General features: G+C 34.7%; 2 protein-coding genes across 2 annotated transcripts; one reads left to right on the forward strand and one right to left on the reverse strand.

Annotated features, from left to right (window-relative positions):
- LOC117688762 (heterogeneous nuclear ribonucleoprotein H2) lies at positions 1-7,749 on the reverse strand. The gene is made up of 10 exons (XM_034467080.2): positions 7,550-7,749; positions 5,799-5,855; positions 4,967-5,066; positions 3,949-4,089; positions 3,071-3,205; positions 2,499-2,637; positions 2,237-2,372; positions 2,019-2,145; positions 1,056-1,157; positions 1-141 (listed from the first exon to the last, which is right to left on the reverse strand). The coding sequence occupies exons 1-9, from the start codon at positions 7,595-7,597 to the stop codon at positions 1,102-1,104; spliced, it is 939 nt and encodes a 312-aa protein (XP_034322971.2). The 5' UTR covers positions 7,598-7,749; the 3' UTR covers positions 1-141; positions 1,056-1,101.
- Positions 7,750-9,707: 1,958 nt separating this feature from the next.
- Positions 9,708-13,646, forward strand: LOC105344404 (uncharacterized). Its single transcript, XM_011452182.4, has 3 exons — positions 9,708-10,027; positions 12,629-12,773; positions 13,038-13,646. The coding sequence occupies exons 1-3, from the start codon at positions 9,934-9,936 to the stop codon at positions 13,471-13,473; spliced, it is 675 nt and encodes a 224-aa protein (XP_011450484.3). The 5' UTR covers positions 9,708-9,933; the 3' UTR covers positions 13,474-13,646.
- Positions 13,647-14,977: the final 1,331 nt, after the last annotated feature.

Genomic DNA, 14,977 nt, shown 5'->3' on the forward strand with positions numbered 1-14,977 from the left:
AGTTCAGTTATCTTTTAGGCACATGACATATAAACATACATTTACAATGTATGTACTTCTTGTATGTACAGAGCATCACATTGATAACAGTCTTGTTTTTATCACAGCAATTATTTCTTCAGACTTTTTAAAAGGTTTCACCTGAAAAATAAGAAAAAAAGTTAATAAATGTTGTAAACATTAAAAAGTTCACTTTAAATTTTTATTTTCATGCTTTTAAATGTAAAGGATGTCAATTTGTCACCATACCTAGTTGACAATAGCTGGTAAATTTGTTTGAATAAGGATGAAATGTTTATTTTCTATTGAACTTGTACTGCAAGTTTTGACTGTATTAAAAAGGCAGGTGAAATTTCTGTATATCTAAATAAAGTCATTGGTAAATAAAGTAACAACATTATTTGCGCAATATTTGTATAGATTATCTAACATGAAATAAAGTGATGTTACAGATTTTATATTTCGACCACTCTAGTTATTAAAAAGACACATGGTGACGGAGCAGTCTTTGGTCCCCCTGCAGAGATCTCCAGTCAGGTGCTCTCTCCACTGAACTATCTAGTGCTGGTATTCAAAGTGGTACATGTATGACCATCACCCACACAAACATTTTTTGAAAGAATACAGAGACAAACATGTAACTTTGGCAAAGTTTTTCTTACAAGACAGATATGGTCCATCATTATTTCTCCCATCCCATTACATTTGTTGATGTGCAACCTATTGCAACCTATTGAATTGACAGGTTAAATCCTGTCAGGGAAGATCCTGGGGTGATCTTTGAGGGCAAAAATCATTTAAAGGGGGGACTGGACAGACTGGTTGAATATCGCCGCCAGATAGCTCAGTGGGTACAGCACCTGACTAGAGATACAAGGGGCCCTGGTCCATCATTATTTCTCCCTTCCAGTTACAATATAAATTAGCAAATTAAAATGTGTTTTTACCAAGTGTTTTTCACAAATTGTTTTCTAAAAATTACAAAGAAACTGCACGGAAAATAATGTTATGTTTAATATAATAACCCTGAGACGTCTACTAAAAGTACCCCTTACCCAGTGACCCTCTGCTCTGGGCCTGACCACTAGAAACTAGTGAATGTCACTTATCTTCAACAGAATACAAATAGAACTCCTCATTGCTTCCTTTTTGATCAGCTAGAAAATTAAACAAAAGAGATTGATAATTGATATCGTACTGTGAAAATTATGTCATTAATTGAACTCTTAAGGTTAATTTCTGTTAATCACTGTGACCAAATTTGCAGTACAGAAGTTGTATTTATGGTATGTTTCTGTTGTCTCTTCGGTGTATCTATTGTCCAACCAGTGTATCTGTTGTCTTTTTAGTGTTTCTGTTTTCTCTTCGGTGTATCTATTGTCCAATCAGTGTATCTGTTGTCTCTTCAGTGTATCTGTTGTCTCTTCAGTGTTTCTGTTATCTCTTCGGTGTTGCTATTGTCCAATCAGCGTATTTGTTGTCTTTTCAGTGTATCTGTTGTCTAATTAGTGTATCTGTTTTCTCTTCGGTGTATCTCTTGTCCAACCAGTGTATCTGTTGTCTATTTTAAAGTGTATCTGTTGTCTCTTTGGTGTATCTATTGTCCAATTAGCGTATTTGTTGTCTTTTCAGTGTATCTATTGTCTAATTAGTGTATCTGTTGTCTCTTCAGTGTATCTGTTGTCTATTGAGTGTATCTGTTGTCTCTTCGGTGTATCTATTGTCCAAATATCAGTATCTGTTGTCTATTTAGTGTCTGTTGTCTATTTAGTGTATGTTGTCTATTTAGTGTATGTTGTCTATCTAACATCAGTGTCAGTTGTCTGAGTAACTTCTGTGTTGTCTGTACAGTGTGTGTCTGTTGTTCCCCTTTCTGTTGTCTATGTAATGTATCTTATAAAGTCTTTCTTATTTTTCTCATGTTGCATTTTATTGATAAGTCTTAACCTGGGTTATTTTTATAACAAGGACAGGGGATCCTCATAAGATATTTTTGCTTTTTTTTAATTGGATTGTACCTGTGGACATGGCCTCTAAAGCTTCAGAATGGGTTTTAAACTCAACAACAGCTGTTCCATTTTGCCACAGTCGTATACCATCAGCAGCCGACAGATGGATATGAATAGGTTCACATGGAGAAAAAAGCTGTAAAAAAAGATGCAGGAATATCAAATGTACATGTTTGATGAAACACCAGACAATGTTAACCATACCCCAGGTGCTTGACAACAAATACCTTTTCAATGTATAATTTTCCTAGGTCAGATTTACGACTGTGCACAAACACAGCATGAGGGGGTGACATGGTAAATTCTGGCACAGACATTTTGTGATCCACTTCCAATGCATCTGTTGGATAAACATTAATATACCTAAAACAGAGAAATCAGAGATTAGTGAGCTCCACATATATAATGCTTCACCTGTTATTGAATCAAGTCATGATTAAATGTCACAGAATATGTTGCAAATATTGTAGATATTATCTGATAACTTACCGTGAGCCCATGTATTCATTATGTCTAGTTAAGGCTTTTTCAGCGATTTCTTTGGAGGCAAATTTCACGTAGGCTTCTCCAGTTAAGCTGGCATGTCTCTTGACTGGCTTCATAATTCCATGAGGTGCAATTTCAAACCCTGAAGACCAAGAACAAAAGTTATTTTTCATAAGTCGAATACCCCTAGAAACAACACCTCTGAGAGGTCATTACTTTGCCAACAAGTCGACATTTTGCAGCCTAATATTAGTGAGGCAAGGCTTAATATCCCATGCATTTGGGTCCTGCAAAAGTACCCATTAACAGTTGAAAATTGAATTACTAATTGTGTACACTGAAGTATTATATCCAAGGAAAGTTTGCCATCTTTTCATTATCTTCAAATTTGCCCTCATAGACTGTGCAAAATTGAACATACATTGTACTTTTATAAACCATTAATGAGCAAGGAAAAATTAAACAAAATTTTCAATATCATCTAAACAACTGTAATTTTGCCAAAATAAAAATGATGAGCAAAAATAACTCTGCATTAAGTACCGGTATTTTACAAGTGGTTATAGTGATTTTACCTGAGAAAAATGTGGCAATATCCTGTTTCGTGCAGCCAAAAGGTAGACCTTTAAGTTTGACCAGTGTTCCTTTTTCTTGAGGTGTAGGTGGGGTGTAGCCAGGGTATATTCTCTTAAAATCGGTTTCTTCCAGAACTGAAATATAGAAAATTTTGTGATAGTTGAAATAGGTTAAGGAGCAAAAACAACAAAAGACAACAAAATAGAAATACTGTAAACCAACTATAATTCGCGACGACCTAATTTCGTCATTTACCATAGAAAAACTGGTTTGCGGCTACTATTTTTCGCAAACAAAATGTAGACTGTGTGGAAAATAATATAACAAATATTAGTGACGACTTGGCTAATTAAAGTTGGTTTACTGTAAGTAAATTACTAAATACCAGTAGGTAAATTATAAAATACTAAATCTGAAAAAGTGGTGATCCCTCTGGACAACTTTAAGTCTATCCAATGTTTATTTTACATTAATGTCCTGCAAATACACATACAAGTAAGAACAAAACATTTAACGTAGCAGGCAGACTTATTTTTGACCCAATCACAACTTCGCGGGCCTTTCTGGCAAACTCGGAAAAACACCTCGAATGTATTACCAAGGCGTCCATGACAACCCCCCTTTTTATAAAACTTGATATAAATACAACACATTTTATGATCTGTTGAGATGTGAGCTATTCTTCATTAAAGTAAACGATATACACTAAAATAAAACACAAAAGCGACATAAAAGACTGTCTAGCCGATACTTATTTTAATGGGAAGCGACTCCATTTTGTATAAAATTCTAAAATCAGGTGATGTTAATACATTCGAGGTGTTTTTCCGAGCTAGCCGGATAGGCCCGAGAAGTTGCGATTGATTTTTGACCTTACTTTCAATGTATCTGTTTCCAATCTCCCTCAGGTTGTACTTCTTAGCTTTAGCCAGGTCCTGTTTATTGATGTCCACAAAGCAGGTGCCCATTGTCCGGGCGTGTAAATGTACGCCGTCCTTTCCCCCCAACACATCCACATCTACAAACATCACAGGCACTGATCGCTCATTGTTAACATAAACACCAAAAAATAACCAAGTATTTCTAAATAAATATATTTTGCAATTTTACACTGACATTTTCTGAAATGTTTTTGTTTCGTGATAATATCAATTACTGCTGTTTTTTTTTTTTATCAAAAAGATGATTTAGCTACCCAAGAAGTACAATATTCATCAAGCCGAGGGCAAGGTGAATATTGTACTTCGAGGGTGGTTAAGTCATTGTATTGAGAAAAAAAACCAGCATTAATTATTTATTATATGATTCAACGAAAAATTGATACAGACATAATATCAAATTGAGTGTTATCTAGCAAAGATTTTAGTTTGAAGCCATAGCCGAACGCAATATTTCATTGGACGATCTATTTACAGTCCAATGTTGAGAAAATCAAATGTTATATTGACCTCTTAGGTCATATTCAGGTAAATTTCATGTTCTATTTTTTCTAGAGGTTTGGATGTCAGCCAATCAGAGAGCTAGGAATCAATCAATCATAAAATAATTGATATATTGACCTTGTAGTTCTGTTGTTATATATAAACAAATGTTCATACTTGGAACAACACTTTTCCATATTCAAAATGAAAGACATGAAAATCCATCTGGCAAAATTGTAATAGTAAACATCATGTCTGGCATATATATCAGTACACCCCAATTATAAATAGAGCTGAGTCCTAACACCAGAACCCCTTGCTATGGGTAAGGGATGAGGACCATTGCTAATGGTAAGTCACTTGGTAACCACAGAAATTGTTTAAAAAAGTGATAGTTCATCTACTTGTTCATAACAGATTCTAAATATTTGTCAGAAAAAATAATTATAACTAATCATAGAGGTCATTCTTTACCTTTGAAAAATCTGAGGACATCGGCAGCAGTGGCTTTGTAAGGCAGCCCTCTCAGCATGATGGTACATTTGTTGTTCTGTTGTTTATCTGCCTGATTCTCCTGGTAAATAAATACAGAGATATCAGGGGTCTATTGTACCTCTAATTTAGTAACAGTCATCCTGTGAATTGAAAAATATGCATCACATAAATGATTTCACCCACTACACCATGATTCTTCTTTTTTATAAATCCAATCATAAAACTTCCAGCTGTCACCGCTGGTCACCATTCAGACTGAAGCTAATGGAAAACTGAATGCTGCATGTATTTCAATCAATATACATGCTTCACCCAATTAAATATACATATACAGTAAAACACACTTATAAATTACTGCATTGACTCTTACAGTGAAGTGATTTTAAAACTTGATGGATATAACGAATTAAGCTTATAACAAAGCAAAATCGCTCATCCCTGGCAATTTGTTAAAAGCATGTTTTAATGTATATCTTACTCCGTCATGGGAGATAGAACATTCTATTTAAGATGCTCAACATATTCAACCACCTGGTATTTCATTATAAAGTATTGGCTTACATCTTAATCAATTCAAATATTATTGAAAGATAATTAACTTTTATAGTTTTAATATAATGAAACAAGTTTTCTTTTTTAATCCCCACTAGACAATATGATATAAATAGTGGTGATTGAAAAGGTAGACCTATTTCATTCAACACTTCCTTTCTGGTATATTTACTTACCGCTGCAAATATGATATTAATGTTGGTGATTGAAAAATTAGACCTGTTTCATTCAACACTTCTTTTCTGGTATATTTACTTACCGCTGCAAAGTTTCTGATAGGTTTACATGATCCACAAATCCAGGCTTGAAGTAAACCCTGAAAACAATATATACAATGTAGTTAGGCTGAAGATCATTGAGACGATATTTCACCCTCTATTCTACACATTTTAATCCTTCCTTCCCACTACAAAAGATTCATTTTACACAACCATGACAATAGTATGATACATTTGTAGACTTGTTTGTACAGTGCTGATCAGTCTCAGACCCAAACTGACAGAAAATAAATCCCAACTAAACCCTGGGTTTACTTTCAGGGTTACTTGTGGTTTATTCCTGGTTTACTAAAGTGGAGTCAGAGTAAACCCAAAGTAAACCCAGAGGGAACAAAAAGAGTACTGTGGAATCATTAGATTTCGTGGTGGCTCAATTTTCGTGGAGTTCGTTGCTACCTCTCATCCACGAATTAACATCCTCCAGGAATTAATAAATTTATAGTGTTATAAAATTATACATGTATGTCCTTATGTTGGTATAAAAGAATTCACGAAATTACATCCCCAAGAATCTGTCAAAGTTAACCAATCCATAAAAATTGTCCCCCATGAATTTTAATGAATTCACAGTAATCCCCGATCAGAAATATACCCCTGAAAGCAGACGCTACATGTGTATTTGGAATATACATTGTGCAGGAATTACAGGCAGTAAGATAAAAGATGGGTCTGCTTAACACTTCAGTGTGTAAAGTGGACTCCAAAAGCAAACACCCTGTAAAACCTGAGTTAACAAATATTTACCACCCCCATCCCCCCCAAAAAAGACAAAAATTGAATGGTTCTTCAAAACATATCATGTGCCCCTGTCAGGTTGATCAATTGCAAATCAATATAAAAGGCAATACTCTGGTTGCATGGGTCCAAATCCTGGCTCCAGGATCATGAAAGATCTTAGGCTCAAGTCAAAATTATAATCATTCACTAAAAACTTATTATTTATAACCATGCGCAGATCCAGAAAATTTTTCCAGGGGGGGTCCGAAGGATAATTGTGTTTGCCAGGGGGGGTCCGAGGCATATTTTCGCGATAATTTTACTATGTAAATTTAATAAATTTTCATTTTCCAGGGGGGGTCGGGACCCCCCCGACCCCCCCTCTAGATCCGCGCATGATAACCATAGTTTTTACTAGAAGTGTGTAGATAGCAACAAGATAGAGAAACAATTCTAAACCATGTTTCGAATTTTGTTTGTATGTTATTATAAAATTTAACAGTTTAAAGCTTCATGATCCTGGGGCCATGTTCGAATCTCGGTCTAGTCACTGGACTTAATAATTCCATCATTATTTCTCTCAACCCGTTACATTGCTGCCATGACAACCCCTAGAATTACAATATGTTTAGGTTAACTCCTGCCTGGAGATGAACCTAGCTAGGGGTGATCTTTGAGGGCAAAGATTATTAAAAGGGGGGGGGTGTGACAGTCAGACCAGTCTGTCTGTCAGCCAGATAGCTCATTTGGTAGATCATTTGATTAGAGGTTCAGGGGACCCGGGTTCGAATCCCGGTTTGTCCGTCATCCCATCCTGTTACAATCTGACAATGCAAAAGAAAATTTCATCAAGCTAACCTAAGGTCATTAAGAAAATAGCGAGAGAGATAAATATAAGAATAGAATTGACTACAACAAATCTATTCTGTTAACAACGATATGTCAAATAGAACTATGCAATGTATGAGTAACCTTCACAAACTGACAAACACGTGCGGTGCATGTTAGACTCTACCTGAGACTGACGCGTCAGACGCACTGACATTGTCCTTATCAATGACATTCTTCGGTTTATTTGTCAAATCCTCTAGATCAAAGAAAACGCATTTATAATAGATTAAAACTGTCTTTGGGGAAAACTGATTAATGATAATCAAAAAAAGACAAAATGTTTCGACTGTCACACTGTTTTGGTCTTTTTTGTACACCGAACCCGATTGCAATACGGATGAAAATAAAATGTATGCGCGGATCCATAAAGTTTTCATAGATAATTTTGATTTTCATGGGGTTCGAGGCCTATTAATGTAAGTTTAATACGTTTCAATATTCCAGGGTACACCTGACCTCCCTCTAAATCCTGGCCTTGGGAGCATACAATCTGTAATTAAAATGAGATCCTTTATGCCTCCGAAAATTATATGTAGGAAAAAAAAATTACATGTATCAAAAGTTTAATTAAAGGAATTTGTTTTTTGATAGGGATCATAATTATTTCTCTGAGCTGGATCTACCCTTTACGCCTTATTATACTTTTTATTCTATTTTTCAAGAGCAGGTATGACATTAATTTCATAAGTCATAAATTATTTTGTGTGGAAAAAACTTGTTCCAGCCTGGTCTAGAACCGGTTTCTTTGGCTGCTCAAACCATAATCCTAACTCTGGACTGAATTCCATAGATCTATTCTTGTCATCGTTGATCTAGTCTAGCTTGTTGATCTGGGCAAGTAAGTGTAAAAACACTTTAATGCGATTTTGGTGAAAATTCAGCAAATTAATATTTACATGCATAGTTTAAATATTATTTTAAAAAGGGGTAAGAAAAAAAAGTTTTAAGAAAATATGATCAATTTGAGCTCGATAGCCAGTGCCATACTATCTATTAGAGATAATGATTGTGCATTGTGGAGTTTTCCGGCTTCCTGCAGATGCCAGGACGCCAACAGAGTGTGTCGTACGTACATCAGTGCAAACCGAGAAAACCTAATTTTATTGGAAATTTATTACACGTGAAAAGTTTATTTTTGGCCGAGCAAAGCGAAAGAAAACATATTTAAAGAACAGGTATATCTAACTATAAATCTGACGGTAGTAGGCTAGCGACTTTAAGCTTCTGACCACTACATGAATTATTATCAAAGGTTTGGAATGTATTCTCCATGCAAACTCAGTAGTTTTAAGGAATTGCAAAACAGAATGTTGCAAATATATTGAATCGTACATAAGTAATACTTACTATAATATTGCCTGCATAGTGAAGGATAATCGCCCCGAGTTCTTTTATGTCTATTTCTATAATACTCATAAATGTATTCTATCATCATATTGTACATGATTAAAATATGGTTCAGATAAAAAAAAATGAATAAGCCTGGTAAAGTTAATTAGCTGTCACCACTAATACCACAAGATGTTTTGCTGTTTGGTGATCAGTCAATCCACGTTATATTGTAATTAACCGAGGACCATCCACCGTGTAGATCTATAGTTTGATCCGAATCGCTCCATTTTTATACGGAGAAGCCCCGTAATTAAATAAAGCATGTTGTAGTTACATAATTCACGTAACGATTGTTATTGGCGATGATTAGCGCATCGCACGTGCTGACATCTGTCTGACGGACACGCTTGCTGCGCCATAGGTACTAGATCACCGGAGCGCCCGCGGTATACATACTATAGTACTCAAAACAATAGGTGTGCTAGTGCACGGTTTTGTATCGTTTTCTTTGAATTAGAATAGGGTTTTAAAAAAAAACTCTACTCACTATACTTCATGAAAAAGGCCTCGAACACCCTCCACTTTTAAAAAATAACTTGTGGATTTGCGAGTGCCAGTGTTATTAATATCTCACTTTCATATACTAGCTAGGTTTCCCGTTTACTATGAAAGAAGTGATTAAAACTCCCCAAAACAACGTAAACATACACGGTTTTATGTTAAATTTTCATTTATGAAATGAATATTGATGAAAGAAATTGGTAGTACTATATGTAACAAAACATAATTGACTTTACTTTTGCACCCAGAAGTTGTCAGTCAGACCTGTGATGTCCATATATTTGTTGATGACAGGTACACATGCAGCCTAATTGGACGAAGACAGCGGGACGAAGGAACACTAATTTATTTACTGTAGCCCAGTAATACAGACGACGTTCGTAATGAACGCTGTACATTAGGCAAAATGTAATAAAATTCTGCGTTAATAGTCGGCAATTAAATCAGAGAGTACTTTGCTTTTTCTAGATGGCAGCATGCACGCGAATGATAAAACACAAAACCGGGGACCGTTGGAAAGGTCGCTGCTACTGGGGCTCCTCCGCTATTTATAGACCCTTGTTCTTTATTTTAAGTCCTTTCTATCCCTGGGTTCATTAAGCATTGATCACTGGGATGATTCGTTTCGCCGTTTTTGCGCTGGTTTTGGGATTCGCTGCTGACGTCTACTGTAGATGTACTGTCACCCCCCTCAGGACCGAGACTACAAGTAAGTTATAGAAAAGCTGTGTACTTCCCTGGCAGCTCAGTTAATACATGTACACCTGAGTCTGTTCAATCTAATAGTTAACTCCTCTGTGCAAAAGTCATTTTGTACTAAGCTTATGTTATAAACTTTAAGTTCATAGTTTTTTGCTCGTGTCCGCCCGGTGAAAGAAAAATACTGGACTATAATATTTGAACTGTTAGGATAACATATTTGTCCTTCAAAAGACAAGCCAAAGATTAATAAGCAATACATGTAAATTGATATTAACAAAATTAACTAGCATCGAACTTGGTAAACAATGACATCTTTAGAGAACTATTTAGTAGAAAGGAAGCAAAAAGTCTTTTTGGATGGTTTTTCCTCATCACTCAGACATACTACCTCAGGTGTTCCCCAAGGATCTGTTCTTGGTCCATTTTTATTTTTATTATATATTAATGACATGTCTTATGATATATCAAACAATCTTCGTCTTTTTGCTGATGACACTTCTATATATGTTATTGTTGACAATGACACACATGCTGTAACAAATTCACTTGTTTCTGATCTTGACAAAATATGTAAATGGTCTGACATATGGGCAGTTGATTTTAATCCCAGTAAAACCAAAAACCTTGATTTCAGTAGAAAAAATATATCTCATCCCCCTGTGCAGTTTGGTGTCCATGGTCCATTTATACAAAAAGTTGATAGTCACATCCATCTTGGAGTAAATCTCCAATATGATGGAGGTGCGAAACAACATATTAATTCTATTCATGAAAAAGCTTGTATAAGGTTAAACCTATTGAAACTTGTTAAATATAAGCTATGTAGATGCTCTCTAAAAAAAATATATTTTTCATTTATAAGACCAGTTTTAGAACATGCTGATATAGTTTGGGATAATTGTTATGATAGAGAAGTTAAACTTCTAGAAGATATTCAAGTAACTGCTGCAAGGATTATATCAGGTCTTAGAAGTAACTCATCCAGGTCAGCTCTATATGATGAATTGGGTATTGATCTACTATCAGATAGAAGAAAGGTTCATAAACTCACATTATTTTATAAAATGGTCCATGGTCTTGCTCCCAAATATCTACAGGATTTACTTATGCCATGTACACCGAAAAATAATTGCTCACTAAGACACCAAGATGATTTTAAATTTGTTATACCCCAGATAAAAACAACTGCCTTTATGAACAGCTTTCTACCTTCATCTATAAAATTATGGAATGAATTACCTCTTCACATAACTGAGTCTTCATTCAAAACAGCCATAAAAAACATATTCTTTAGAAAGCCAAACAAACTTTATGACTTTGGAAACAGAAAAGCAAATATTATACATTGTCAGATAAGAAATAATGCAAGCAATTTAAATGCTGACCTATTCAATCATTTTTTGTGTGAAAATTCTATTTGTGATATGTGTGGTTATGTATCTGAAAATGCTTATCATTATTTTTTTGTCTGTCCACATTATGATGCACAGAGGCAAGTTTTTATACAGTCAATAAGTAATTTACACTTAGATATCCCCATCTCTCTGGACTTATTGTTATATGGGGACAGTAGTTTGCCTTATAACGAAAATGTTGCTATATTTAAGATTGTACATGATTATATATTAGCTACCAAAAGATTTAAGTTTTAATGCATTATTCACAGTGTCACTCAAACAGCTGAACTGCTAGCTTTCTACAACTATTTTGCATTTTGTACATAAATAATACCCGGTACCAAGCATTTTGATTCCACTTATTTTTTATTTTTTTTTCCTTTATTTTTCTCTACTATATTCTATTGTTACATTGTACCATCAATGTTTGTCAAATTGACTGTTAAAGGAGAGGGCTCAAATAGGCAGATTGCCTGCTGCCCAATCCTATTATGTGATATTTTTTTACATAATAAAATATTGTTTAAACTAAACATCTTTAGAAAATTGCTACATTGCATTTATTTGCGTTTCTTGTTTGTTTAAGATATATGAAAAAAAAATCTTTTCTGGCATTGAAGAATTTAACATCATGTGTTTTAATAGCATCGAAAACGGTAACCCGTATACTATCTAACATTCAAGTGACATTAGAGCGCTTCATACAATTTTAATTTTGAAAAATCTAGAAGAAATTGATAGGTTAAGATCAATGTAGTTGAATTATATATTACAGACTATGTACATTATATGATATATTTATGAAAAAAGAACGATTTGATTTTGACTTTACAAGGGACCTAATCTGACTTTTTTCCTGTTTATTTCACAGGGGCCAAGCCCGTTTTAACATTAATTTCAATGGCCCCTGTGTTTTGTTTGAATAAACTTTTGAGTTTTCATATCTGCACCTAACTAGTCGCAAGTTAATGTCTTGTTGTAAATTTTAAATTTTCCTGGTGGCACACAAAAAACAAAATTTACTTGTGATGTTGTACATTTTGCATTTACTACCACCCGGTAAATTCAAAATTTACAACAAAACATTAACATAAAAAAGAAAAAAATTACACCCTAAAAATGTGTAAGTCAATATCGATCTGCTTGACTGTTTACATTCAATTATTTTTCATGTTAAAATACAATGCATCTTTTTTTTCTGTCCAATTCAGAATTAGGCAGCAGAAGACAATACTGTGTTCACAATGTTACACAAGGGAATGTCAGTGTTCCGGTGGAGATTTTGATTGGTTCCCAGTTCCAGACAGCGGACTGCATCCGGTGCAAGTGTACCCGTATGGGCATGAGCTGCTGTGGGTATGTAGCCAGCCAGACAACAAACATCGTCTGCCAACAGACGGACAACATCTAAACATTGTTTGTCATTGTATGTCAAAACAGAAGTGTTGCATGTTGGAACCTCTTCAAATACAGTGCTGTTTTTTCTTCTAAGTTCCAGTTGCATTAATTTCTAGTTGTGTACAAAAATGAATACCTGTAAATTTGATAATTTCTGAAACTTTTCAGAAAAGCTGTTTGGACTAGCGCATAGCATTGATTTATTCAATATTTTGACTTCAGATTTGGGGTTGCAGATGACGCTGCTCTACACGTGCCGCCAGGGTGCGCTGCTATTGCTGATGGTTGCGAGGTTGTTCTCGTCTCATTGCAAGACATGCGCACTGATTGTTACGTCAAAAGTCCAATGGCTTATGAAAGACAAAGACAAATGAAAGACAAACAGATGATGTTAGATTATTTTTCTCACTCCAATCCACGTGCCATGGAAATATTACGCAGTCCTGAGTTTAGCAGACCACCGCGGCGCCATGGAAATGGCCAAGGGGGTCCCGCGGGGGGTGAGGCCGCCGCAGGGGGTGCAGCAGAGGGTGGACAGGAAGCGAAACCAATAATCACTGATGCTCACTTGGACGCCATGATGATTTCTGCCATGTTGGGCCGCCCTACTTACGGAGGATATCAACCCATGGATGTAATGTCCGCTATGTTTGCGTAGTGCGATTCCGCACATATATGATGTCATAGACTGACATCATGTGTAAACGTCAGATGCAAAATATTCAGACGTTTGTTATTATTAATTTTTGACACAACATGAGTATGTATTTTATTTTTTTAAACCAGATGTCATAATTGTTTGATTTTGACAATAAAAATGTTTTTAAAGAATGCATTTAAATATAATTTAATTCTGGTTGTTACGCGCTTTCTGATTGGCTAAAAAAATATTTTATATTGTATAAAGAATGTTGCCTACGTCATAGTAAGAATTACGTCAAAAACGTATCAATACGCCTGACGTTACGTTTGAATTTTGTACAATTTTACTTCATTTTAAATATCAAATGACCGTTTTTATCTTCAATAAAGAGTAAAAACTTCAATTATAAGCAATGAATTCAATATTTATTAGTTTTATACGATATAGAATGGTTTGAAACAGCTTCGCAGTTTATTAAGCGTAAACTGCACCAAACCATTTTATATCGTATAAAACAAATAAATTCTTATAAATAAATCTGTGAAAAGTCATTCAATCGAAATAAATTGACGTAAGGGTCAAAAGAACTGTTGCTATTCGTTTGAATCAAGTCTATAGAACACATTCATAATTTCATTGTAATTTTTCAGTCATTTGAATTTCAAATGAAAAAAATATCATATAAAGATCATAGTAAATCGAAGCTTTGTCCTTATATTTGATCATAAACATACGTCATAGTGAAATTCTCTGACCGTTGGAATTTTGTTGAGGTTTGAGAAAACTAGACGGTGTTTTTATAATTTTAAATAAATGTTTTCTTCCGTTAACACATACTGACAGGAAAAATAGGCCATGAGTTTAGAAATTGTAACACAAAGTTAATCTTAAATTGACCGCCTTTCCGCCGCGTTCCGAAAGCATGCACCCCGTGTGCAACATTGTTTACACCCCGAATGTTGTGGTATACGTGGTAAATACAGGAAAATTTGACCTGTCAACAATAAGGGATTATACATTTTCTAAAATACAGATATTGTCTTGGCAGTCCCTTTTTTATATGCTATAATTATGCGTTTTCAAAGGGAAAATGTTGCACAAAGTTAAATGGATTTTGTTTTAATTTGTTCAAGTCCCAGAAGGAAAGAGACTAAATTTGTTCTGATTCGACTAAATTAATAAAAAATCAATTGAACTTTGAGAGATTATTTCCCGAAGTGGTTGTTTTTTTTAATAAACTGATCTTTTACACTAGATTTCCAATAATTATAATTATATCCACACGATTTATGGAACCTTCTCCAGGTATTCATCTTATAATGAATTAAACGATTACCTAACCGCAATGCCCACAAAGTGCAATAAATTCGAAACCATTGGTTGAACTCAATTTCAAAATCAAAGTACTAAAATGTCCGTAATGTTCGGTATACGTGCTTACATTTCCATGACCGAAGTATCGCATGTAAGGTAAGGGGGAAAAGAAAGACAATCCAGTTTATTATAATATCGTATTTAT

The sequence above is a fragment of the Magallana gigas genome, chromosome 6 (genome assembly GCF_963853765.1).
Source record: "Magallana gigas chromosome 6, xbMagGiga1.1, whole genome shotgun sequence".
Classification (NCBI taxonomy): Eukaryota; Metazoa; Mollusca; class Bivalvia; order Ostreida; family Ostreidae; genus Magallana; species Magallana gigas.